Here is a 26,488-nt window from a genome sequence, read left to right as displayed (position 1 = left end):
ATCGATACTATCGTCAATATGTTTCGACACCGTGCTTCGGTCGAGAAATGAGTTGGGAACGAATGTCGTGGTCGAGACTGAGCAACGAGGAGGGGGATTGACTTTGGGTGTTATCGGACAAGGTGCTTGGTTCTGGTCTATCTAACTTGACTCTTTGTGGCTTAGCAGAGTACTAGGGGAACGGAGAGCGCTAATCTCAGATTAGCTAGTCGGGTGGGAATGTCGATGCGCTGGTCCAGGAACAAGGGGGCCAGCCCCAGCCGTCTGACCTCGCCGAATACACGCGAGACCAGTCTAACAAAGGACGTCGCAGAAATTTATATTCCATGCATTTATTGATCTGGCCTACTTGTTGTATCTTTAGCACATGCTTTATCCGCAGCCAATTCTCTTACCGGGGGTAAATAAAGACTCCATCCTCAAAGTTTGTGCCACTAGCCAGCTTACCAAGGTTGCCAATAAGACAATATTAGCCACAAGTTTAATTTCTCAATCATGGATGTCATGCTGCTTATCCTACCACGACCACACCATTTCACAGCATGAGGGAAATGGGAGGCTAGCACATGTGGGTCCCCACACGTTGCAACATGCCCACCAATCCCACGTTGGAAGGCAGTCGTCATTTTCGGTTGCAGGTCATACAGTACGAACCCTCTATCGCGCCTCTTCTGTGCTTAGCTCGATATCCTTGTCCTAGGCTGCGAGTTTAGGCTCGATCTCTGCTCCGTATGTATGCAGTCTATGAAGCTAAAAAAGACAACTCCACCGACTTTGCAATCTTGTCTGGTTGGGTGACACATGTACCTAGTGAACAACCTGTGTTCTTCGCTCGAACGAGAGCAACTTTCCTTGTGGCCTGGGCCCTTGCTATATATCTGAGACAACGTTTTGTCCAACACTCAATCTTCCCATCGCAACAACCCAGGTCGATAATGTGCACTGACGTGGCTAACTAAGTCTCAGGAACAAACTTTTATGGTAGTACCATGTAGTATTCCGCATTTCGTGGGAAATTTGATCTCAATTGTTTTCTCAACGTGGTCACGCGCGTCTAAAGGCTCAGTTGCGATGGTACTAATATCAAGGCCAACGACGGCATCTTCGTCAGTCACAACACTACTATAGATGAGTCGCCGGTCTAGCATGTTGACTTATTCACCATAGACCGATGCATTTGCTAACAATAGATTTCGACCGGCTACATGCATGACCCGGAGGCTATAGCTTCCGACCATGTAGTCATCATACCCTCCTCTTGTGCCGCAATTAATATGCAACGGGCCGATGCTCCTCTCGGACCCAGGCCCAGCGGCCAAGCCAGCTCAGCAAAGGGAAGAAGAAAAAACCTGAGCAAAGGATGATGCCCATGCTTTGCCCCTCGATATGTAAAAGCTGCCTTGGCTTGATCACCTACAGCCCCATCCTCATTATGGCTTTCTAAATGACGAAACACACTGCATAATCTTCTTGTTTCGACAACTGGGGTATAGTCTCATACTCGTCAGCCCATTGATACACTTGTTGATCAAGGGCTTCGCGTTTCGACTCGTGTTTGATAATTTATGGTTTTGTTAGTGCTCTTTTTATTTACATGTTTATTAACTTACACCGTTCAACAAAGTGCTACAACTTCCATTTCTCAAAGTTCTTTCTGTTATGCTTACCCTATAGCTAGTCGATGTTCCACGGTATCTGGGCAGCCGAATCACGCTAAGAATTATATGCATATGATCACTGTATGTCCAGAATCTCAACCCAGGGAACTAGTATAATATAATAATGGTGTTAGAACCGAGATAGTATAATGAATCCGATATGTCGCTGGGTTCTAATAATGTCAACATTGAATGAACAATGTGAACATGAGCTACGGGGAAGACAGTGGACAAGAAAAGCTCCACTGTACCTTGGAGACGCTTCCCAAGTGTACTCCGTAGTACCTTACTTATAGTACGCACTACGTCTAACCTAGACACTCGGTTGCTCGTATAATATTTCTTCAATATCGGATTTACATGTCGGTTACGTCACACAGAGTCGGGAAATCGGCCAGAAATTGCACCGACTTGCGGAAGGCGATCGTGTGCCCCCCGATTCTCCGAGCCGTTCCGGGTATAAACTATCGTCATCAATGACTCCGGAGATAGGGCAAGAGGATTATTGCATTTCGCACTTATCTTTTCCTTCAACCTTTCCCCCCTCAGTGTCCTCATTCAGTCACTCGTAGCTGTATTTCACTCAATCCTCATGGTACTCGATTGTTGATCGCCAGCATGTTGCGCAACGCCATGCAAGGCCACTCAGCGCGCGCCACCATGCGCTGCCGACACATAATGCTCGCACCATCGTTGCGAAGATTACAATCAGGTGGTCCTTTCCAGGCCATGCGACCGCCGTCGCCAGAGGAGCTTGGTGCCCCCCGGCGTGCAAAGGAATATAGACAGGGACGGCGGTGGGCGCGGCGCTTGCTCTTGACATGCGTCTTGGGAGGTACTATCTATCTCGGGGATCGTCAGATATACGCATCTGGTTTTGGCCGCTCTCTACATACGTTCGGAACCGGCTTGCTCGTAGCCTTCGACTACAAGCTGAATTTTCGACCCCAGCCTATTACTGGCGGGACTGTGCAGGACTTGCATAATCGGAATGCCGAGCGGCTGTTCAGTCTTCTCCGTTCCAATGGTGGACTTTATCTCAAGATCGGACAGGCCATTGCAATGCAGAGTGCCGTGCTGCCCCCCGAATTCCAAAAGATGTTTAGTCGCATGTTTGACGACGCACCGCAAGACGATTGGAGTGACATCGAAGCAGTGATAAGACAAGACTTCGGGAAAAGTGTCGAAGAGGTCTTTGGCGTCAGCTTTACAGGAAAAGAGGGAATGGGGTTGATGGAGCGCAAGGCTCGAGCGAGTGCGAGTGTTGCTCAAGTCCATTGGGCCAGACTTGCGGATGGTCGCGAAGTCGCTATCAAAATACAGAAACGGGAGATTGCCAAGCAAATATCATGGGATCTATGGGCCTTTAAGTAAGTCCGAAAAATGCAGAACTCCCGCCTGCTTACTGATGCAAAACAGGACGGTCGCGTGGATATATTCGAAGTGGTTTGATCTCCCACTGTATAAGCTAGTCCCTTTCATTACGGAGCGACTCGAGTTAGAGACTGATTTCGTCAATGAGGCCAAGAATTCAGAAAAAATGCGAGAGCTTGTTAATGCAGAGAAAGCCTTGAAAGGGAGGGTATACATTCCTACGGTTTATCCCGAATTTACGACAAAGAGAGTTCTCGTGACCGAGTGGATCGAGGGTGTGAGGCTTTGGGATAAGAAAGCCATAACATCGAGATGGCTTGGAGGGCATGGCAATGGATCTCCTGGCGCTGGTCGCCCACTCCCGCAAATTGATATTGAGGCTGCACGACTTGAGCTTCGGACAAGGCCATTTCAAGAGAACCTCAAGCCAGAACGTCAGGAATTATGGAGAGGCCGACGAGGCCGTGGGGGACTTGGTCTGTCAACACGAGAAGTCATGACGACCATGGTGGACCTCTTCTCCGCACAGATTTTCAAGTGGGGTGTCGTTCACTGCGATCCGCACCCTGGCAACATCTTTATCAGACGTTTGCCCAATGGGCAAGCCGAGCTTGTGCTTATTGACCATGGCCTCTATGTGTACATGTCATCAAAGTTCAGAAACGAATACGCCACCTTCTGGAAAGCACTCATGACCTTCGACAACAAAACAATATCACAAGTGACAGAAGCATGGGGGATCAAGGCGGCAGATCTCTTCGCGAGCGCAACATTACTGCGGCCGTACGAGGGTGGAGATAAACGCACGCATAATGGGATAATGAAAGAGCTCGAAGGCAATACGCCGGCTGAGCGGCATTACGAGATGCAGAAGCGAATGAAGCAGGGCATTCGAGAGATCCTGACAGATGAAGATAAATGGCCACAAGAGCTGATTTTCATCGGTCGCAATATGCGAATCGTACAAGGCAACAACCAGTATCTCGGATCACCAGTCAACCGCGTCAAGATGATGGGCGAGTGGGCGAGCCGAAGTCTATTCGAGGACCCCCAGTTGCCACTGAGTCAACGCCTTCAGAATCGCTGGCGCCATATCATCTTCAAGACTGTCATGGCTGCCTCTGATGTGGCCTTCTACATCTTTAAGCTGCGCCAGTGGTTGGGCCTTGGAGGGGGGATGGAGGATGAAATGGAGAAAAGAATGAAGGATGTCGCACAAGACTTTGGCATCGAGCTTCAGCATGATGTTTTTGAAGGCTGAGCCAGTGCCACTGCAACAAGTCTGGTGGAAATGTAAAATACTATGTACACGACAACTTATGACGAATTCCCCTTACATGTAACAAGAATATGTACGGTTCATATAGATAGACGACGATTGGCACTGCCTGGTAATTAACGAGCTTGCCTAAGTCAAAAGATAGAACCCTCTCAAGATCGACAAACGAGTCCACGATATCATCCAGACCATTGGATTCGAATACATTTGCATAGAAACTGTATGCGACAATATCCCACTGCATGTTGTCTTTATCCCCTATATTTTATTTGGTCCAGTGGCATGTCACTTGAAGAATGACTTGTAATTGATTGTTGCTACTATACCAAGGGAGACATTTGAGGGGAGGAGTACAGCCCATTAGCCGTAGCCACCACCAAATCGCATATTTTGTGCCCTTTGTAGATGGCCTCCTCCTGTTGCCGTTACCCTATTATTTCGACTTGATCACTGAATCAATTGTCCTACCACGCGATAATCACATACTGACGCCTCATGTTGTCCTAGCTCACCGAGGCCAGTGTGACACGAATCGTTTTACAGATGAATATTTTCATTCATTGATGTACCAGGAGGAAATTACTGAAATAGGGTTGATAGATGTTCAAGGAGTAGCTCAAACCGGAATTGGGATGTAGTATCCATATGGGGACCTGCAGTTCGCTTCTTCAAAAGTTCATACCTGTAGCATTTAGTCAAATCAGGTAACAAAGCAGTGATTGCCATCGTTTTAGAAACAGCGTACAAGAAACAGGCCTTGGAAGCTTGGGTTGGGTAGGACCAAGTGAATGGATCTGTCGGTAAATGAACTAACGAAAGAAACCTTTTGTTTCTTCGCTTACATGCATTAGATGCCCTGCAATTAAAGCCACTGTGTTTTATCTACACTTCTACTAGCTTCCATGTTCATACGGAGTACAGCCACCTCACAATACCTAGGATATGGAGAACTACAAAAACTGCTCGTGCTTTGACGTTATATGTCCTTCAATGGAGGTAATTATTCTTATTGCCCAGAAGAACGACACTTTATGCTTGTTATCGACGGATGCAGATAGTGGAGGCATCTAACCTCTTCCTCAAGCCCAGTTGAGTTGACACTTGACAAGCCGTGTACCTGCATCAGTGGGTCGATCCGATACAGCCTAAAAGATGGGATTTCTGGTTTTGGTTGGCTCATAGAAATACCTTCATGTCTGTGCTTGAATTCAACAAGGACACGGAACAATATACTGGGATTCGGTTCTGATCATCGAGCTTGTATCCGGAAATGCAAGCATAAGGCCGCACGTACTCCGTACAGAGTACTCCGCACCACGAGCCAGGTAATCAAGACACAAAGACACAGACTTAATACATTGGAGTCTAAGCCCAAAGCCATGTGCCTGTGGCGTTAGATTAGCGGGACTGTCTCCACCTCATGATGCCCCCGCTCATAAGGATAAGGACCATGCGACCAGGACCCAGTAACCAGGACCGCTGCAAGACTGGAGCTTCGTTGACTGTGTTGTAAGACATAGTCGGTGTTCAATGGTATAGGAAGAATGTAGGTGGGAGATACACAGGCTCCTTTTCTCTTTCAGACCACTGACTGCGGCTTTAAATTGACAAATAATCACCGTCTCTTATAAACGGAGTCAAGTCCTCATGCAGAATTGGCTTGCCCCTAATGCCCCTTGCCCCGTCCAGTCAGATTGTCTTGGACCCTGCACCATTGCTAGCGCTGCAGAAAGTTAGCGAATCAGTTTTAAGGGTCCGCATCCGGGATTGTGTCAGAACAAATGCGCCGATGGATTGCGAATCCTGACGTCTTTCAGATGATATGGTAAAAGTCATGGTAGTTGAAACGAGAGGGGAAAGGAAAAGAAGCCTTAGCATGCTGTCTGATCGAAAGCTTGGCATCTGTTAATACCTACAGGCCACAATGTTTCCGGGCTAGGCTTGTGTGTTCTAACGTTTGAAGCGACCCAAATATGGATGATACCTAAGGTATGTCTCGGACATATCATCGACAAGCGCACTGTAGGTCAGGTAATATGGATCAAGCCCGACGCCTATACGTAGCAATGAGTCCGACTGGGCATTAAGACTTGGTTGTCCATGTATAAGGGCTGGAGTCGGTACTACCTTGGCTGGTATTCTTTTGGGCACAATTCCGTTGTCTAAGCTCTATTGAATCCATGCCTGTAATCTCGACCTCCCTCAGTGCCGTTTTTGACCTTCCACAACTTAAACAAGAAAGCCAATCAGGTGCCTTATCTTACTCGAAACGAGCCTGGGCCACCCCTGGCAAATAACTCCCCCAAAAGCGCCCGACTCTGGAGACGCGCATCAATCCTGTTTCCATCTCATCTCAAGGCTACGAATCAACGTCGGGAAAGACCAGGCAAGACACGTCGTCCAGCTCATCTCCCCCTTTGCAAACTAAACGAACGCCTCGACCTTCATTCAGAGACTCAAATTCTCAAACACTCTCCACTGATCTCTTACACCTGGCACTGGCGGCTCTCCACACCAGGTACATGCGCTCTATACCTCAGGTAGGTACTAACCCATCAACCGTATCACCTCCCTCCACTGTACAGATCCCCTTTTCTGCTCCTCAAGAGTTATCTGGAAAGGCCTGTCGTTGATAGAGGGCAAGTGAAGATTAGTCAATGTTTATTCAGTTGACATCTGCTGATTGTCCGTCTACGAAGTTGTTGCAACCAGCTGCCTCGTGCCACCCACTCGCTTGGACACTTTGAACTATCAACCAAGACCGCCCACTATCGCACGCCCATCCACCTTCCGTCTCGATCGTTCCCGTTCCTCCACTCCGATCCATTGCCATTTGTTCTCGACTTCATTTAAAGTCACCCATTTAGTTTTTGCTCCCCATCCTTCCATCTTAGGCCCCCCGCTACTTCCACGTGCTCCGCACCCTCCTTCTCGCGCCGCCCACTCTAACCTTCTGGGTTGCCTTCTCTTGGCCGCGACTCTCTTCCTTTTCATGATCAATTCCCTAGAGGATGAACAACGAGCAGCCTCGCCGTACCAGTTTCGGCATGTTACTCCGACGCAGCAAAAGTGGCGATCTAGGCAAAGGTGGTCGTAAGGCGCAGGCCCTTAGGGAGGCTGAGCTTGAGCGACAGCGCCAGGCCTCGACGCGCATTGCTCCTAAGCTGCCCGAATTCGCCAACCATTCTGAACAACTATCTAAATCCTTTGGCCCCGAGTTACGCCCCGAGTCACCAGCCAACGTTCCTCGATCAGCAGATTACACTACTGTCAGGCCTTCAGCAGAATATCCTCGGGGATATGGCGCTGCTGCACATGCTGCCGTCCCTGTTCCGCCGTTGCCCAACGGTGGTTTCGATCCATATGCCAGAACAGAAAGTATGACGAACCGTGGCCGCTACAGCTATGCTAGTAGTGCTATTAGCACGGTCAACAGTCCTCGTCGTGTTCGCAGACGAAAGGACCCGACGCCTTTGAAGTGAGTTTATAATCAATGTAATTCATTTATTTGGCAGTCGTGTGCTAATACCAAACCAGCATTCTCGTCATTGGTACCCGTAACTCTGGAAAAACATCCTTTCTTGAGTTTCTCAAAACAGCGCTCGCTCTTCCACCCAAGAAACGAGCCAAGAAGGGTGACGACGAAGTGCCGCAGAATCGCAACACCCCCTCTGGAAACTTTATTCCACACTACCTTGAAACTGAGATTGACGGGGAGCGTGTTGGTCTCACCATCTGGGACTCAGAAGGCCTAGAGAAGAATGTAGTCGACCTTCAACTTAGGGAAATGTCCGCATTCCTTGAAAGCAAGTTTGAGGAAACCTTTGCAGAGGAAATGAAGGTTGTACGCTCTCCTGGTGTGCAAGACACCCACATCCATGCGACCTTCCTTGTCCTTGATCCTTCTCGACTGGATCGCAACATTGCATCCGCGAGGAACCCAGCTATCAATGGTCAGCAAAACGGACACCTTGGTGCGCGTGTGCTAGGGAGTCTGGATGAAGACCTTGATTTGCAAGTTCTGCGTACCCTCCAGGGCAAGACTACTGTGATCCCAGTCATTGCCAAGGCTGACACCATTACCACCAAGCATATGAATGTTCTCAAACGAAGCGTTTGGGACAGCATCAAGAAATCGGGCCTAGATCCATTGGAAGCACTTGGCCTTGATGATGAGGACGAGAGTAGTATTACTTCCGAAAGGATTGCCGAGGAGGACGAGGAGGAAGATGAGGTCGGACACGAACGCGGTGGTGCCCAAACCCCTGAAAGCCAGGAATTCCCGCTACAGGGCCATCGAGAAAGCCCAGCGGCGTCTCCAAGCTCCAAAAGACTATCCACCAGCTCCATTCGACGACACAAAGCACAAGAAGAGACCAAAGAAAAGGAAGATGAGATCCCTTTCCTGCCACTTTCCATCATCAGCCCGGATCTTTACGAGCCAGCTGTCATTGGCCGACAGTTCCCGTGGGGTTTTGCTGATCCTTACAATGAAGAACATTGTGACTTTCAACGCCTGAAAGAGGCTGTTTTTAGCGAATGGCGTGCCGAGCTACGTGAAGCTAGTCGGGAGCAGTGGTACGAGGGATGGAGAACGAACCGACTCAAGCAGAGGGATGTCCCCTATCGTCATCGATGAATGCTCTTTATTGAAGGCAGCACCTACTAAGCAGGACTGATACGCCCTTAAATACGATCAAAATGATCAAAAAGACACTTTGTCACTAGACCATGTCTCTGCTTGATACGGCATGGATCCAAACGCTCTTACTGCGACCATCTTTCTTTGCTCACACCACTTTAACGCTATACCATTTCCCGGAAAACTGCAGCATACCCTTTGTCATCTTGTTATAACATTTCTGAACTTGCGAGGAAGATTACTCTTTTATACAGATAAGAACTGCTTCAACTCGCCTTTACGGCTGATACCCATTTATTGAGACACCCGACTGTTTCTACCGCGCGGCTTTTGACTTTTAGACCGACGGACGAGCTAGTCTCGCAAGGTTTTATCAACTGCTTATGATATGTCCTTCACTTCTTTCTTTCTCTCTCTTTCGACAAACATCTCAGACACTGGCGTTTGTGGCATTGGTTTTGAAATGAGAGGTCTTTATGGGCGTCTTATGGCTCCGCGTTATAAATCGGACCCTTCTTGACATCACTATACCGGCGCTTATTGCTGTTGTCTGGACGGAGGGCACGATTAGCTTTGATCAGCACCATTTCTTAGGGCATGGAACACAATAGCTATGCCGCCAGCCATTGCGAAGAGTCTGGGCAAGGATGATGATATGTGTAGCTGGCTCTGTAGACTCAGGTGTCAGAGGAGATAGCCCTTTCTTTAGTCAGCTTATTTTACTAGAAATCCATTACGCAACTCGTGCTTTTTTAACTATGAACTGACTTAGAAATGCTATGCAATTTTTGACCAGGGCTTGTAAATGTACACCACAGCAGCGAGTAAGGACTCGTCCCCTCCTGGGCGATATGGCCGCCCTGATACAATAATGTAAAGCATAACGCCAATGAAGAATTGTACATGATTGTAACCACTCGCTGAATTTACAAACTTCCTCATCCATGTCGCCCAATCTCAAAATGTGGATTCTGCAAGCTCAGTATTGATAGGATTGTTATGGTCATCAACATCCGCCTCTTTACGAAACGGATTCTTCCCAACTCCTTTGATCTTTGCAATTTCTTTATTACTCAAAGCTACGCCGTCAAAGTTCGGAGGCAATAGCATGTCAATCATGAGAATCTCCGTCTTGAGGTTTCGAGCACGGTCGCGGTACGCCTGTTGATTGCGTGGGTATTCAAACCGCTCACTCATGGTTTCGATGGACGACCAACGGACACCGTATTCCTGGATGAGATCTAAAAGGACCTGGGAGTCGTGCTCACTCCAAGGAACGCGTTGCCGTGGACCTTGTCGCTCTGGATCTGCCATACGAACCTCCTTTTTCCTTTGTGATGCGGCCTTTGCGATAGCATTGAAAGGTCTGGAGGACATTGGCGCCTGCGATACTGAACGTAACCCCATATCCTGCGACGACTGCTCCATAGATAGGGGGGGTACGGGATCTGAAGAGAATGAAGACTCAGGAACATGCCTTTGAGGACGCCGTGGGACAGGTTGTGGCCTTGGAGGTGGCGGCATCTGTCGTTGTAGCTCTTCTCGCCTAGCTGGATCAACACGCCGAGTGTCGGTCTCAAATGAATCTTCCCCATCTTCATCATCCTGGGAGAACCGCGGTCGTTTCTGCCCTCTTTCTCGTTCCCTCCCGCCTTGGGTAGCTAAACGATAAGAACTTGCGGGGGGAAATGGGCTACCACCCAGGAGGTCGGCATTTGAATGCTCATGATAATCACGGGGAACTCCGGATCTGAAATCTGCAAGCTGTTGGTTGGAAGGGGGAACAGTACTGGTTGCTCGACTTCCACCACGCAAGGCCTGAATGGACTTTGGCCCGACAAACAAACTCGGCCTGCTGGGAGGTCAATATTTAGCTCTGTTACCAGGTAAGAACATTACTTACTCTGCCTCCTGACTTCCCATACGCACAATTGATTGTGACTCCGAACCATAATCATTGCCTTGGCTGTAGGCAGTCTCTTGCTGGCCGTGTTGAGAAGGTTCAGTACCCACCCTCTCGCTCTCTGCGTACTCCAAAACTCTGTATAAGCTCTCAAAGCATCCTAAGAGATCTTGGACCAAATCATGCAGGGGAAAATGTCTTCTTAGCTCAGAGATTCCCCCATCCTCCTTGTTATCATCGATAATCTTCTTGATCTCAGCGATCCGTGCTGAGCAGAGATCATCAACGTCGTGATCGTCACCAGCTACACCGCCGAGGCCTTTGAAGTAACCCCCAGAGAAAAGTTGTGGATATGAAGGAAACCGTTCTTCGCCTTCTTGTCCCGACCTGTTCAAATCCTTCAAAATTTCTTCTTCTTCTTTGCAGAAATATGCAACAAGAAGATCCCGAAAGTCCTTTTCGTCCTTGTGATGAGAATAATCCTCGACAAATAACCAGGTCCGTAGGTGTAATGTGCTCTGAGGGTTTTGAAACATATTATCAGCTGGGGTGAAGTATTCAGGCAAAACCCGGTTTAGGCATTCGAGAAAAGGAAAGATGGCCGATGTCTCCTCATTCTCAAGCCCGTAAAGCGTGTCGTAAGCTGTCACAACATTGGTGCGTGCGATCTGAGTAACCCTAACGCTTTGGTTTCGAGTGAGAGTGTCACCCACGAAGTGCGCGAAATCAATGAATGGTGCCGTGTTAGACCGATCAAGTGCATCATATTCTGTTCTGATAGTGTGGAAAGCACGTCGCTTGATGGCCAAGATTCCATTGAAGACATCGTCAGCTTCTTTTCCTTGGAAGCAGTCAAACAGACTATCAGCGGCTCTTGCTAAGTCTGGAACGCTTAGCTCCAAGATCCTTTGCTGTGGTGTTATGGTGATTGCTGAACCAAGTCGAAGCTCTTCGATGGGGCTGTTGACGTCGTTAAGTTCTTCGCCGGAGTCTTCCGGTTGCGAATAATCAAACGGATCATAGAATTCGGTTTCATCGTCAGGCTTTAGTGGAATCGACGGGATGCTAATGTCGTCTTGAGCCTGAGGGGGTGGATTACGGCGAGCGACGGGATCGTTCAGTAAAACCCTAATAGGTTCAGGTACAGGGACGGGCTTAGTAACAATATTCTTTGTTGGGCTTGTTTTACGCTGAACCGGGTCGTTTCTTCGGTTACTACGTCTCGGTCCGCGATTTTCATTCTGAGCAGATGCACGCTCTGAGCGCCCTGCGGCGGCACTTCGAGTATTCATTATTGCGTAAAGACTTATAAATGTGTATGCGTGAGGTTGAACCTGGGTAGCGCCAAACGCGCTGTCTGTTGTGTCGATTAACCCTTCGCGTTATCAGCCAATAAGAGCTAACCCTAACCCAATACCGTCGGGTTAGGGTTACACGAAGGCATCTAACGTGTCCCTGGACCAAACTCTTGGTGTTGAGAGCTTTGACCACCCTCCCAAAGAGCCACCACAGACGCCAAATCACGGGACATGTTAGCTTCCACCAGGTACGAAGTACTCCGTACACCTGCCTCTATCCGTAAGGCGACCTTACATTTTTGCATATAAATACAATTGTAATCTTCTTTTCTTGTATCCGTATGACAATTACACCGCAACTTATGATTTCTCAAAAATATATAGATCATAGGACAAAGAGAGGATATAACCCACCGGTCATGTTAGCGATGTCTTCCAAGTAACTGTTTCACTCCCGACTCTTAATATGAGAACCATCAGCCATGGCTATTCTGTCACCAATGTCGCCTCAAAATAGATTTCGCACTCATGGCTATTAGACGGTCTTCTTGGCGGATTTGTTGACATGATCAGGCCCAAAGAAGCCCGTAAGATAGACTGTTCGCGTGAAGAAAAGGAATAACTAAGTCATAGGTCAGCGTCAACCATAACGCTGGAGATGGATGATATGGCAGCATCTGATTTTATTCCTGGCTTACCGTCATTCCAACATTTCCCCAAGTCATGGCATTCCACTGGAGAGGGCTTAGTAACCTGTCCCGGCCTATCCCATAAGAGCTGAAGCCAACATGACCAATATCTGCGAGCCAAAGAGCAACGAGATATGAGCGAACAACTCGGGTTTCAGTCGTGGTTGACAGGATGGCGACCCCAATTAATGCTAGCAGCAGATATAAATTCCCTAGCTGCCAGGCTATAACAATGCTATTGGGAGAAGCATCACCGTCGTTCTTCTGGGGAGATTGCTCTCCGATGAACCAAACTGGATCAATGACGGCACCAGCAAAACCAACAACTCTGATTCTTGATGTTAGCAGATGTGCCATTTACGGGTCGGGTGCAAGACCCTTGTTATGAAATCTTACAAAGAGATAGGCTCTATAATAGTGAATACTATTCGTGGAAAGGTGGGGAGAGAAGAAGCCATGATAATTGATTGATTGATTGATTGTTGAACGGGCCAGTAATATATGGCCAAGTAAAGCTGAAGAAATAAGGAGGGTACATATAAGATACCAAGTTTGATATTTGTTTCCCCAGAATCGAATCAAGCTCCGGTTTCAGATGCCGCTATCCACCTGGAACTGCTCGGGATAGACCGGAGCGTAGCCGATATCGTTGGCTGGTGAAACCGAGCCGAGGGGAGGAAAGAAAACTCAGAATCTTGATCCTAAGTGACAATAATACTTAGCTAGCTTAGCATAAGTTTAGTACAGAGTTAGGATAACCTGTGCTGAGTTTATTTTGATGCCCTACATTAAGGTCCGGTGTTTTCTTGCCCCCCAAGGGCGAGCATACCTGTAGAGGAGCAAGAAAATATCGGGCGTTGATATAGGGTGTTATAAAATAAGCTTATCAAAACACACACTAAGCTTATACTAAGCTAGCTAAGTATTTTTGTCACCCAGCATCAGTGTCCTGACTTTTCTTCCCTCCCCTAGCCGTCGCTTCAGTGCTGTTGTGCCCCTCCTGTTGAATTTGCCGATGGCAAGCTTCAACATGTGGCGATTTCACGTGCTACTGCAACTGAGAGACATACGGCCCAAGTGAGACCATATCAGAGCGTTCACGGCACCAACTCTTATGAACCAGCTCCCCAAACTCGTAGTCAACATGGTGTTCTGAGCCGTTGCCTCTTGCCAACGGCATATGCAGCTTCCCCTCCCCTCTTTATATTCTCCTCTCCCCTGGCTAATATCGCATTCAATCGTAACAGTCTCTTTCTTCTATTGACTTTTAACTCATGCTCAATGTGCCAACCCACCTTTGAGAGCCCACGATGGCCACGATCGAGCCACGCTTAATTCATCTGCTCAACGAGCCGACGAGGCCGCAACTCAACCATGCCGATCTTCCACCGCTTCATTCCCTTGCATTCCCTTCTGCCACTGATCGATCATTGGCCCCAATCGAGTCCGACACGAATCATCGTGGTGATAGAACAGTTGCTGACACGCAGTCTGTTATCAACGCCGTTGATTTAATAAATTTGACCAACGATGATATTTCCTCAGAACCCCGCAAGGAAGGGAATGTTCAGGATGGAAAGATTGTACTGGCTTCAGGAGGATTCCCGCTACGAGTAGCCTCAAGCGACTCGGATGTTGTAGAACCAACCAAATCAATAAGTCGGTTATTAGGTGACGGTCCCGAGCTTCTTGAAGACGTATCCAACAAAAAGCGACATCGCAGCCTTCATATCAAAGATGAGTTCATGCAGCTCCCGCAGCCACTGAAAAAGCAAAAGGCCGCCCAGCAAGCGCCAGTAATGCCACCGATCATCAATGGGCTTCATGAACCTCCGCCTCACGCCGCATTATTCCCTCCTATATCGTCGGATTCATTTGATAGCAAGGATGGCTCGCATATGAAAGCAATACCCGATTTTACGCAGCCTTCCGCTCAGCCAACTACTCAAGCGTCTCAAGAGGCTGAAACGATTTTGGTAGCTAGCAAAACGCGCAAACGTACCAGCAAACCGAGACGGAAGTGGTCTGAAGAGGAGACAAACCATTTGTTATTGGGCGTCAATCGATATGGGGTCGGAAAGTGGACGAGCATACTTGAAGATACCGACTTCAGGTTCATCAACCGGACGGCTGGGGATCTTAAGGATCGATTCAGGACGTGCTGCCCCGAGGAGCTCCGCAAGTCCAACCGATCGCTTGAACTAGACTCGCCTTCACACCTCGACCGGGGATCGAACCAGACTGGCAAGACAGATGTGCACTTTGAAAGGATATTGATAGATGGAAATGGTGCATCAGCAAAAGACACGACCTCAACGATGCAGCAAGAGGTTGACACTACTCCTAAACAGAAGAGAAGTCGAGCACATCGCAAGAAGATGGAGGATCTTGTGGAGCTCGGTATTCATGGGCCCTTCAAGAAGTCGCATCGCCGCGAACGTCGACCTTTTACTGAGCAAGATGACCTGGAAATTCTTCAAGGTTTAGAGATCCATGGACCCGCTTGGACGAAGATTCACCGTGACCCGCGCTTCCATCTTTCCAGTCGCCAACCAACAGACTTGAGAGACCGAGTACGTAACAAATATTCCAGTGTTTATCAACGAATAGAGAAAAGCAATCTTCAAGCCAGGGAGATGACCCGAGGGAACGATGTTATGGCACCATCTGTGAGAATACCAGCTGGGAACTCATTTGAACCTCGAAAGGCTACAACACTGGAGCCACAAATGAACCAGTCGACCTCGCGCGAAGATCTTTCTCGATGGCCAGCTCAGCAAAAAATCGAGACAGGCGAGATTATGGGAGCAGGCCATGTCTTCGAGTTTGGTGAAACTATGCCACCCCAATTTATGGGCGGTGAAATGGACATCTCGCGCTTGTTGCTTGACGACGCCAAGCTTTCGCCAGCGATTCCACGATTTAGTATTGAGGGCATCCCTGGTCTTTCTCCGCCAGCAAATACCCCACAGAAAAGTCACATCAAAGAAGGAATGCAACACCCGAGTAGGTTGTTAACAGTCGGGTCAGCATCCGTGAGTCGCAGTGCTCTGCATTAATGTTATGAAAATTAGGAGTCAGGAAATTGGTTTGCAATGGCATTGGGCGTACATAGATTGAGACTTGGAACTGGACGAACACACAGCACGCGCTGGTTATCGATCGCTTATTACTTGTATCTGAGGGTATTGTTTGGCGCTGGAAGGAAAGGAAAACACCTTGCCTCACGGGTAAAGATGGGAATGTTTCAAAAGTTGTACATCGTCGATTCTGCGAGCCGCTCATGACATCCAAAAAGGATATCTTATCATACTATTGCCGGTGAATTTGAGTTGAAGATAACTCCAGAAGCACTCATACACGGGATACACCATGCATAATCTTAATGGGAAGATACCTAGTTCAATAAAACATTTGGTCAAAAGGGCTATGTGAGGTTATCTCGAGGCCTTTTCACAATACCCCCCCACCTTAGCCAGCGCTCCATCACGTGATGGATTAGTAACCTCAACGCACAAAAAAAGAAAAAAGAAGGCACTACACAAACTCCCTCTTTCTGAAATAGATTTCCTCGTCCATCCCCCTCATCACCGCCAACAAACCAGCCAACCGACACCATGGCCCGCGGAATGTAAGTGGAATATCAAGGAGAACGATCACCAATGCGATTGAAAGGAATCGTGATTTGGGTTTATCTCTCCTGTTGTCCCGTTATGAGAACCAGGATCTGACCGTCTCGATAGCAAGAAGCACCAGAAGCGCCTCAGCGCCCCCTCGCACTGGCTGCTTGACAAGCTGTCCGGCACCTACGCTCCCAAGCCTTCTGCCGGTCCTCACAAGCTCCGCGACTGCATGCCCTTGATCGTCTTCATCCGAAACCGCCTCAAGTATGCTCTCAACTACCGCGAGACCAAGGCCATCCTGATGCAGCGACTGGTCAAGGTCGACGGCAAGGTCCGCACCGATTCCACCTACCCCTCCGGTTTCATGGACGTCATCACCATCGAGAAGACTGGCGAGAACTTCCGTCTTGTCTACGATACCAAGGGCCGATTCACCGTCCACCGAATCCAGGCTGAGGAGGCTGAGTACAAGCTTGGCAAGGTCAAGCGTGTCCAGCTTGGTCGCGGTGGAATCCCATTCTTGGTCACGCACGATGCACGAACGTGAGTTCTGTCAGACATCATTCAGCCGTTGGATCAAGCTTTGGTCGATTCAAGTCACCCGACAAGACAGGAGCTTTATTTGACGGCTGTATGTAAAACCCAAATATCCCCTTGCTAACGAATTCTCACAGCATCCGCTACCCTGACCCTCTGATCAAGGTCAACGACACTGTCAAGATTGACCTCGCCACTGGCAAGATCACTGACTTCATCAAGTTCGACACTGGTGCCGTCGTCATGGTCACTGGTGGTCGTAACATGGGTCGTGTTGGTGTTATCACTCACCGTGAGCGCCATGATGGAGGTTTCAACATTGTCCACGTCAAGGATGCCATTGACAACAGCTTTGCTACCCGTGAGAGCAACGTTTTCGTCATCGGCCAGGACAAGCCCTGGATCTCTCTGCCCAAGGGCAAGGGTGTCAAGCTCACCATCGCTGAGGAGCGTGATCGCCGACGTGCTTACGCCATCTCTCACTAAATTGTGGATTTGCGATTGGAATGGGAAAAAATGGCATGTGGAATGGAGTCTCGGATTTGACGTTTGCTTTGCGGCTTTAACTACCCTGAAGATAGCCGGCCCACATGAGGCTACGATAAAAGATGAATTTGAGCCCAACAAAAGTGTCGATTCTTGACAGATGTCTCTCTCGAACTGTGATGGAAGTGAACTGAAGATGCTGCCGTTAATCTTGTAGCACGCCAGGAAAAACCTCACTGCCATTCGTGCTTTTCACAACTACGATAATATATCTCAACACTCTGCCAGCACCCATACACGTAGCTCGTGTTTCTTTCGAACATCATGGTTGTCAAGGAGTAATGTGAGGAACAAAGCTGACTGGTAGGGCTGCATTGCACAAGAATTCGCGTTCAAGGTAATGACGAAAACAGCCTGTGTACGAAAGTGCTCATGGGTTACATCCAATGGTTGTCGGACTATCAGTTGACCTCCAAATGCGTATGTAAAGTTGTGGCTGTGTTACAGTTTTGCTGACCGAGGAGGGGAGGATTCGGATGTAGGCGAATTCCTATTCCTTAACCACCCCACGTTTACATAGGAGAATGTTGGTTGTTTGCAAATGACTTGTCTCTCGAATTGAGTTTCGTCGATTATTCCCCAACTTCTCCATCGAGCTAGTTGTTCCATCCCACTGAATGAAGCTCTTGAACCCCCAAACTGCGAATAGCACCAAGTGGGCTCGGCTTCTTTCCCCCCTCTCCACACTCCCACGGTACATGCTGTATGCCGCGAAACTGCTGGTTCGGCGAGCAAACCGAGTCATTTAGGAGCGGGGAAATCCATCGTAAATCTAGGGTACCGAATCGTAATTACGCATGAGGTCAAAATGCATGACTAACAAGAACTGCAGTCGCCTGTCGAATCCTCCTCAGCCATGATGCAGTTGGCTGCACTCCCTGAAGCTGCGATTCGACAATGCGAGTCTCACGCGCGCTGTTCCTGTGATGTGCATGTGGGCGTAATGCGTGGGGAGCCTCAAACCATCCATGCGACTGATGAATTTCTTGTTACAGTAAGACCGCACACGCACAAGGTCCATGAAAGATGGATCGTGTGCCCCCTCACCATTACCTAGACAGACCCGCTAGGCTCAACATGCTATGGGAAAAGCCATGCTAAGACCCATCGGCTACGCGGTGCCCAAGGATTGCATCAGCGAGACTATGCTTACAAGAGAAGCCGTTTGAATTTAGATTTCTACTTTGCTGGATATGCCCCACGTGCGCCGATGATGTTCTTGAAACTAGGTAGGTAAGGTACTTATAAGTGAGTGTCAGCCCCATCGTGGCCACATCTAGTTCCGGAATTCCACTTCGCGAGGCCATCTCTCTTGGTTGTTTGAATTGAAGGATTCTTGTCCTACTTTCCCCTTCTCACTTGTTTGCGGATACTCGGTACAGATTCGCTTAGATGCGGCAGAGCCTCCTGTTCGTGATCAAAACATTGCTCGCAAGAGCCATATTACGCAACGAACTCGTTGAAGTTTGTTGATTGGAGGAAAACCAGCAGTCTTTGGGCCTTGAATCGATACTGGTTTTCGGTCAATTGCGGATCGGGCCACCTGAGTCATAAACTTATAGGTTTCTTTAACATTAGGTTCAAATGTTTACCAGCAGGACCTCGACAAGAACTCTATTGGGCCGCTGTGCCCAAAGAACGGAGTTTCGACGAGGCCTTACCGTCTCTTCTGGCCTTCGTTCTCGCATTGCCCATGCTTCTGCTCAGAGAGAACCAAGGAATAACCAGGGATGGTCGCGACCAAAGGTTTTGGCAGTAGCCATTGGAGCTGGTGCTCTTGGATGGGGGCTTGCCAGCATGAACGAAAGTAAAGGCACTGGAAAATCTACATGGGGTCGATCGGTTGCGTCTCATTATGCTACGTTGCCCGAGATGGAGAAGGTAGAATACCTGCATATTCTCATGCCCTCAGGCTAATCTTAAAACAGGCGATCAAACGAATCGAAAACGAGGTTGGAGTAGAAGGCTTCATTTCGACGGATCCCGAAGATCTGCTGGCACATGGCTACTCAGAATGGTCTACGGTCAACCCTGATACTTTGCCAGTGGCTGTGGCATATCCTAGAACAACCGAGCAAGTGTCTGTGATAGCTCGAATATGTCATGAGCATCGCGTTCCTATCATCCCCTATTCCGGAGGCTCAAGCTTGGAAGGCAATTTTTCTGCTCCTTACGGAGGGATCAGTGTGGATTTTGCGTATATGGACCAGATCATTCAGTTTAACAAAGATGATATGGATATTGTGGTCCAGCCAAGTATTGGCTGGCAAGACCTAAACGCAAAGTTGTTGGCTATGGATAGTGGCCTTTTCTTTCCTGTCGATCCTGGTATGTGACTAACAAGCATGGAGCGCCAGTGATATCGCAGCACTGACGACTATTTCCAGGCCCATCAGCGAAGATAGGAGGTATGATTGGAACGAATTGCTCTGGAACAAATGCTGTAAGATATGGTACAATGAAGGATTGGGTCATTAACTTGACCGTTGTCCTGTCCGACGGGCGTATTATCAAAACCAGACGAAGGCCGCGAAAGTCATCTGCTGGATACAATCTGAACGGACTGTTTGTTGGCTCCGAAGGCACACTAGGGATTGTCACGGAAGGTATAGCAAGGCGTATCCAAGTAAATGAAAGGTTTACTAACGCTCACAGCTACACTCAAGCTGGCTGTCATTCCAGAGCAGTATTCGGTTGCTGTTGTTACATTTCCTACCATTCGAGATGCCGCCGATGCGGCAGCTGGCGTCATGCAAGCCGGTGTCCCCGTCGCGGCGATGGAGATCATGGATGAAGTTCAAATGCGAGTCATCAACCTTGGTGGTGCTACGAAACCGCGGGTCTGGAAGGAATTGCCAACGCTGTTTTTCAAGTTCTCAGGTACAAAAGACGGCGTGAAAGACAACATCAACAGGGTAAAGAAAATTGCGGCGGCAAACAAGGGTGGAAGTTTCGAGTTTGCTCGGGATGCTGCTGAGCAACAGTTGCTCTGGTCTGCTAGGAAAGAGTCCCTTTGGTCTATGCTCTCTCTCCGAAAAACTGGTGACGATGTTTGTGAGTACCACAGTGTCGCAATTAACATACTACCTGTCGATTTGGTCGCTGATTTATGATGACACAGGGAGCACCGATGTAGCTGTTCCGTTCAGCCGGCTGGCTGATATCATAGAGGTCAGCAAGAAAGAGATGGATGAGCTTGGTCTCTTCGCCAGCATCTTGGGACATGTGGGAGACGGGAACTTCCATGAAAGTATCATGTATAACAAGAACGTCCCTGGTGAGCGCCAAAAAGTCGAAGCTTGCGTCAAGAACATGGTGAAACGAGCGCTAGACATGGATGGGACATGTACAGGAGAGCATTCCATCGGCTGGGGCAAAAAGGAGAGCCTCCTCTGGGAAGTTGGACCAGAGACTCTGGAAGTTATGGCAGCTGTGAAGAAGGCTTTCGACCCCGAATGGATCTTGAATCCTGGAAAGATCATGGATGTGCCTTGGGAGAACACTCTGTATCCTGGGTCAAATACCGCGGTGACACCAAACCGTGTGGTGAAAGGCTTGGTCTAAGACAGGAGCTATCGCTGTGTTTCTACGTAGCTCCTCAGACTAGGTAGTGGGTTAGCAACAACCTAATCATAACTGTATATAGAGACTTGCAGTATAGATTGATGCTTCTAGGGATCGCTTGCAGCCTTGCTTGCAACACGGCAGCCGTGGTTATTGTGTTGAGTAAACATTGCAAGACCAACCCAAGTCACAGCTATAGGTTGAGAGAGCTACTAATGCAGCCAAATACCCAGGCATCAATACAAAATCAAGGTACACTGCAATACGGCGTCTTATACTAGGTACAGAAACACTTGACAGAGGTGGTGCTGCCGTAGCAATCAGGAAGTGCATTAAATCCAAGCGAACAAACCATTTACACAACGGCACCTGTACTCAGGAAAGCGAGCAAATACTTAACTGTTTGCTGATCTCGGCAAACTTGATTCCATAACTAGGCTTCCTACATTGCTCTCTCAAACAACACCAAACGCCAACAAACACCAACGGATAGCTGCGTTCAAATTTCATCCGACCTGAAACCCTTTACCTCTCTCCTAGAATTTCGACATTAGGTACCGTGCTTACCTTAGCAGCTTGATTCACTGCTTCTTATGACCTCCTAGTTCGATTTTCTTTCCTTGTTTACTGCAGCACCTGCAGCAGGAGGCATCTGCAATCTCGGGCTTCTAGAAAATGCCTGCTCTCTGAATCACTGCACAACACTCGCCCCTTGTCATCGCATATCACCACGCCAAGTGAAAAACTTCATCTTCCTCGATCCAAGAAACTCTTGTTATTCCTAGGGCATCATTTGATCGACAAAGGTAAATTCTTTCCAAGATATCACTACTACTTGGGCTCGTCGTCGAGGAAGCCGCTTTTACTAAAAACCTCTCCAGATTACGGGGATAGAAATTGAACATGAGCTCCAAACGCCCCCCCGACGGACTCTCGAAAGGGTTCCAACCAAGCCCCAAGCACCAGCGAAGATCGAAGAGATGCAGGCCAGGCAGACCGAAGGTTCGACGAAACCATGCAGTCAACGTTGATGGCCTTGCTCCTCAGCTCCACGAACAATGGAAAGCATGGCCTGAACTCACGATACATCTTGAGGGATTGCCAACTTCAGTCACCACTTCAAATCTCTGGGACTGGTTCTCTCACGAGGGAGAAATTGCATACATGGATATCTATGAGACGCAAAGAAACCCGAACGTCAGTAACGCCAAAATCAGGTTCGAGCCACCGCCAGAGCGAAACTTTTGGTACTCGGGCGGTTATATTGTTCGCCATCCCGATAAAAAACAACATCCCAAAGAGTTTGAGATTTCTATAAAGCTTTCCAGTCACGCACCTCCAGGTTTTCTGAAAAGCCCAGTACATCCTGACCGGACTTGTCCTGTAAAACTGACACTCTATCCCGCGGCCATACATTTCGGGAGCCTGACAGGGGAGAACTCAATGAAGATCATGAAGTCTATCCCTGGGATGGCCAATGGACGAAGTCTTAAACTCGAGCTCAGCCCGAAATACCAGAAACTGACTGCGTTCTTCTCCATACCAAGTGTTGTGGGAGGGAACAGAACTGAAAGACAACACAAAGTTGTTATTGACTTTGCGAGTATGAAGAATGTTTACCAAACAGCGGCCGTTGATAATTGCTGCACTCTTGTTGTTCCCCTCAAGACACCACCTCAGTACTATTGGAAGGCACCTGATATCCATTCGACCTTTTCCGACGAAGTCAAGAATTGGAGTGTGATGGAGAGCTGGAACCGTGCCACAAACATTGTCCAGCATGCTGGCCTTCCCATGATGCACCCGGTCACTCTCCACAACGATTTCAAAGATCCCGAATTCGTCGATATTGGCCGATGGACCACCCTTGGCTTCGTTTTGGATGGGGGGACTGAAATAGCAAGCCAGGTCAATCAGCAATTAGTGACCATCCTAGACGACTTCAACATCTCCACCAAAGTTCAAGATGATTTCAAAACTGCGCATGGAACAAAAGCAAAGATGTGGGAATATATAGACCACCAGGCTCCGACCGAAGGGCACAACGCTCTTCAGATGCTTCAGTACTCCCCGGATTCGGTTATTCATCTACCTTTCGATATTAGGTACCAGCTTGAAGTTTGTCTTTCACGCGGCTATCTAAACGAACACATGATAGGGAGGGAGTTCTTGGAGAGACTTGCGAACATGAAGCCAGCCAAAGCCAGGCTTTGTCTCGAAACTGTGGCTGATAGCGCTCAAGTTGTGGTCGACCCAATGGCTATTTTGGAGGAGTCTCAGCTCGATGGCTCCATAATCATGTCAAGAACCCCTTCTCACTGTTGTCTCATCCGTAAAGCAGTCATCACGCCAACAACCATTCGCTATACAACACCTACTGTGGAGATGTCCAACCGCGTCATGCGTCGCTACAAGCATTATGAGGATCGCTTCCTCAAAATCCAGTTCACCGAAGAGATGGAAAAGGGGAGGATTGCGGTAAACAAGGACCAAAATGATGAAATCTACAAAAGGGTGCTTCGTTCAATGTATAAAGGCGTCCGTATCGGCGATCGTCTTTACGAATTCCTTGCCTTTGGCAACTCGCAGCTCAGAGTCAACGGCGCTTACTTCTTTTGTCCCACGGAGCACTTATCATGCGATGATATCCGCAGGTGGATGGGCCAGTTTGGCCATATAAAGGTTGTGGCGAAGTATGCTGCTCGCCTAGGTCAATGTTTCTCTACCACACGAGAGCTTCATGCAATTTCGGCGCCGGGGACCCGACAGATACCTGACATTGAGAGGAACGGCTACTGCTTCACCGACGGCATCGGCAAGATATCTTCGTTCCTGGCGCAGCTTATCAGCGAAGACATGATTCTTGATGTTATTGCGCAACCCTCCGCCTTCCAGTTTCGCATGGGTGGCTGTAAAGGGGTTCTCGCCATTTGGCCCAACGACACTAAAGTCATGGAAGTACATATTCGCGAATCCCAGAAGAAGTTCGAGTCAGATTCCAAAGGTCTCGAAATTATCCGCAGTGCAGCAATGGCGACAGCAACCCTCAACAGACAAACAATCACCATTCTTGAATGTCTTGGGGTCCCCATCGCTTCCTTCACTAACCTACTTGACCACCAACTAAGGTCGTATGAGCTGGCCATGGAGGACAATGATGTTGCAATAGACATGTTGACCAAATTTGTTGACGAGAACAACATCTCTGACCTGCTCAGGGCTGGCTTCAGAACAGATTGTCTGCAGGAACCATTCGTTGTTAACGTACTTAAACTTTGGAGGTCTTGGTCCTTGAAGCTACTCAAGGAGAAAGCAAGGATTCAGGTGCAGAAAAGTGCCTTCGTCCTTGGCTGCGTCGATGAAACTGGCACTCTCAGAGGTCACTCATCCGAAACTGAAGGCTCCGAAGATAAAGATATCGATAGACTTCCGCAAATCTTCATTCAGCTGAGCGACGCAACGCACTATAACAAGACTCAGGTCATCAGCGGCGTATGCATAATTGGACGCAACCCTTCGCTGCACCCGGGAGACATTCGGGTTGTTGAAGCGGTGGACTGTCCAGCCCTGCATCATCTGAGGGATGTCGTTGTATTTCCCTCCACTGGCGATCAGCCCGTTCCTAACATGCTTTCTGGTGGTGACCTTGACGGCGATGACTTCTTTGTAATATGGGAGCCGACTTTGGTTCCAAAAAAGTGGAATTATCCGCCCATGAACTACTCGGCACCCAAACCCATTGAGCTCAATCGTGATGTCACGGTCGACGATCTCAGGAACTTCTTCGTCAAGTACCTGAAGAACGATAAACTGCCGCTCATTGCAACATCTCATCTAGCATTTTCAGACGAACTTGGCCCAATGTCACCAAAATGTAAGTCGCGGTAGTGCTCACATATCAAAGTCTTATGCTAACCCCGTTTCAAGGTCTCGAACTTGCAGAGCTGCACTCCAAAGCGGTGGACTATCCGAAGACAGGCGACCCGGCGGTATTGAGACGAGATCAACAACCTCGGAAGTGGCCCCATTTCATGGAGAAGAAGAACAGCTACACCTCCAGGAAAGCTCTTGGTGTCATATTTGACAAAGTGAAAGGCAAGCAAGTCAAGTTCGACCCTATCTGGGACAGTCCGTTTGACCAACGGATCATCAACAAGTTTGAACTCGACCGAGACATACTCAAATCTGCAAGAAAGATCAAGACACAATACGATACGTCTGTGCGCCGACTACTGAGCCAACATGCACTCAAGACTGAATTTGAACTCTGGACTGGCTTTGCCATGTCGAGACCTGCTGTTGGTTCAGACTACAAAGTTCAGGAGGAGCTTCGTCGCGAGTACAATCATCTCAAGGCAGCGTTTCGACAGGTATGCATCGATACTGCAGGTTCTAAAAGTGCAGAGAAACTCGAACCCTTTGTCGCAGCCATGTACAAGGTAACCGACGAGGAAATGAAGATTGCACTATACGAGCACCACCGAGGAGTCATCAACGACGCGGGGACCATCTTGCAACCGCGCAGGCTAGAACCAAAGTCAATGCCTCTGATTAGTTTCCCCTGGATCTTCCATAAGGAGATGTGTCGTATCGCAAACTCCAGTAACCTTGAACTGAGATCTCCGCTTGCAGCGGGACCTTGTCAAGGAGAAATGCCAGGGGTTGGCGAGCACCTTGAGCCAACAGTGAAGAATGATGACACGCCTGCAAAACAAGAGGTCCTCGAGGTATCTGAGCTGGCGCCTGAGGTCCATTCTCACCTTCCGGATGGCACAGTCCTTCATCGAGGACAGCCACTGGCTATTTTCCCTGTGGAAGATGATGCGGTCTCTGAGGGAGATGACGACTTCCCTAGCGGTATTCCTGGTTCAGAACAATCATCCTCTGCTGGAAACGATTCTGGAATGATCAGTGACGAACATCCAGATCTTTCATCACAGAATGACATGGAAGTTGAAGTTCCGAGTGAGTGTGTCGTTGAAGACGATACAGACTCGATCTACAGTGATGATATGGAGGAAGGCGAAGAAGAAGAAGAAGCCATGGATCGCTTGGTCAACCTCATGAGTCAGGTGGATGCTAAGTGACCATAGGTGGAAGAATGGACCGTTGGAACTGTGAGGACGATGGCGGACCAGCCAGCTAGTAAGGGCAAGGGAGACAGTAAACTCAGTAGTACAACCAACCAAAGTCTTGGGACTACCAGGTTACTTAGGCCAATAATCAAATTCATTGTCTGATGCAAAGATCCGTCCGTAAAACCCATTTTTCACCTGCAGTAACCTCTCGTCCTTCGTGCTAAGTTCAAGTAATTAGTAATTTTTATAGGGTCAAGATTCATGTAGCACCGGATGTCTGCCTAATCAAAGATGGCA

The 26,488-nt window shown here is 48.5% G+C and overlaps 8 protein-coding genes across 8 annotated transcripts; 6 read left to right on the top strand and 2 right to left on the bottom strand.

Annotated features, from left to right (window-relative positions):
* Positions 1-2,276: 2,276 nt before the first annotated feature.
* On the top strand, positions 2,277-4,293 carry FTJAE_6110 (atypical ABC1 ABC1-B kinase; the record flags this gene model as incomplete). Its single annotated transcript, XM_037352689.1, has 2 exons — positions 2,277-3,028; positions 3,078-4,293. The coding sequence occupies 2 exons, from the start codon at positions 2,277-2,279 to the stop codon at positions 4,291-4,293; spliced, it is 1,968 nt and encodes a 655-aa protein (XP_037206788.1).
* A 3,029-nt stretch (positions 4,294-7,322) lies between these two features.
* On the top strand, positions 7,323-8,950 carry FTJAE_6109 (septin aspE; the record flags this gene model as incomplete). Its single annotated transcript, XM_037352688.1, has 2 exons — positions 7,323-7,789; positions 7,849-8,950. 2 exons carry the CDS (start codon positions 7,323-7,325, stop codon positions 8,948-8,950), a joined length of 1,569 nt encoding a protein of 522 aa, XP_037206787.1.
* A 960-nt stretch (positions 8,951-9,910) lies between these two features.
* On the bottom strand, positions 9,911-12,148 carry FTJAE_6108 (uncharacterized protein; the record flags this gene model as incomplete). Its single annotated transcript, XM_037352687.1, has 2 exons — positions 9,911-10,805; positions 10,857-12,148. The coding sequence occupies 2 exons, from the start codon at positions 12,146-12,148 to the stop codon at positions 9,911-9,913; spliced, it is 2,187 nt and encodes a 728-aa protein (XP_037206786.1).
* Positions 12,149-12,689: 541 nt separating this feature from the next.
* FTJAE_6107 (uncharacterized protein) lies at positions 12,690-13,301 on the bottom strand (the record flags this gene model as incomplete). Its single annotated transcript, XM_037352686.1, has 3 exons — positions 12,690-12,776; positions 12,853-13,171; positions 13,240-13,301. 3 exons carry the CDS (start codon positions 13,299-13,301, stop codon positions 12,690-12,692), a joined length of 468 nt encoding a protein of 155 aa, XP_037206785.1.
* Positions 13,302-14,153: 852 nt separating this feature from the next.
* FTJAE_6106 (uncharacterized protein) lies at positions 14,154-15,902 on the top strand (the record flags this gene model as incomplete). Its single annotated transcript, XM_037352685.1, has 1 exon — positions 14,154-15,902. One exon carries the CDS (start codon positions 14,154-14,156, stop codon positions 15,900-15,902), a length of 1,749 nt encoding a protein of 582 aa, XP_037206784.1.
* A 558-nt stretch (positions 15,903-16,460) lies between these two features.
* On the top strand, positions 16,461-17,489 carry FTJAE_6105 (ribosomal cytosolic; the record flags this gene model as incomplete). The annotated part of the gene is made up of 3 exons (XM_037352684.1): positions 16,461-16,474; positions 16,587-17,009; positions 17,141-17,489. The coding sequence occupies 3 exons, from the start codon at positions 16,461-16,463 to the stop codon at positions 17,487-17,489; spliced, it is 786 nt and encodes a 261-aa protein (XP_037206783.1).
* Positions 17,490-19,133: 1,644 nt separating this feature from the next.
* Positions 19,134-21,113, top strand: FTJAE_6104 (d-lactate dehydrogenase (cytochrome); the record flags this gene model as incomplete). Its single annotated transcript, XM_037352683.1, has 5 exons — positions 19,134-19,430; positions 19,478-19,877; positions 19,937-20,155; positions 20,205-20,603; positions 20,671-21,113. The coding sequence occupies 5 exons, from the start codon at positions 19,134-19,136 to the stop codon at positions 21,111-21,113; spliced, it is 1,758 nt and encodes a 585-aa protein (XP_037206782.1).
* Positions 21,114-22,016: 903 nt separating this feature from the next.
* On the top strand, positions 22,017-26,200 carry FTJAE_6103 (RNA-dependent RNA polymeraseSAD-1; the record flags this gene model as incomplete). Its single annotated transcript, XM_037352682.1, has 2 exons — positions 22,017-24,987; positions 25,041-26,200. The coding sequence occupies 2 exons, from the start codon at positions 22,017-22,019 to the stop codon at positions 26,198-26,200; spliced, it is 4,131 nt and encodes a 1,376-aa protein (XP_037206781.1).
* Positions 26,201-26,488: the final 288 nt, after the last annotated feature.

The sequence above is a fragment of the Fusarium tjaetaba genome, assembly GCF_013396195.1.
Source record: "Fusarium tjaetaba strain NRRL 66243 chromosome Unknown NRRL66243_c0000119, whole genome shotgun sequence".
Taxonomy (NCBI): domain Eukaryota; kingdom Fungi; phylum Ascomycota; class Sordariomycetes; order Hypocreales; family Nectriaceae; genus Fusarium; species Fusarium tjaetaba.
This window is presented reverse-complemented; position numbering and strand designations above follow the sequence as displayed.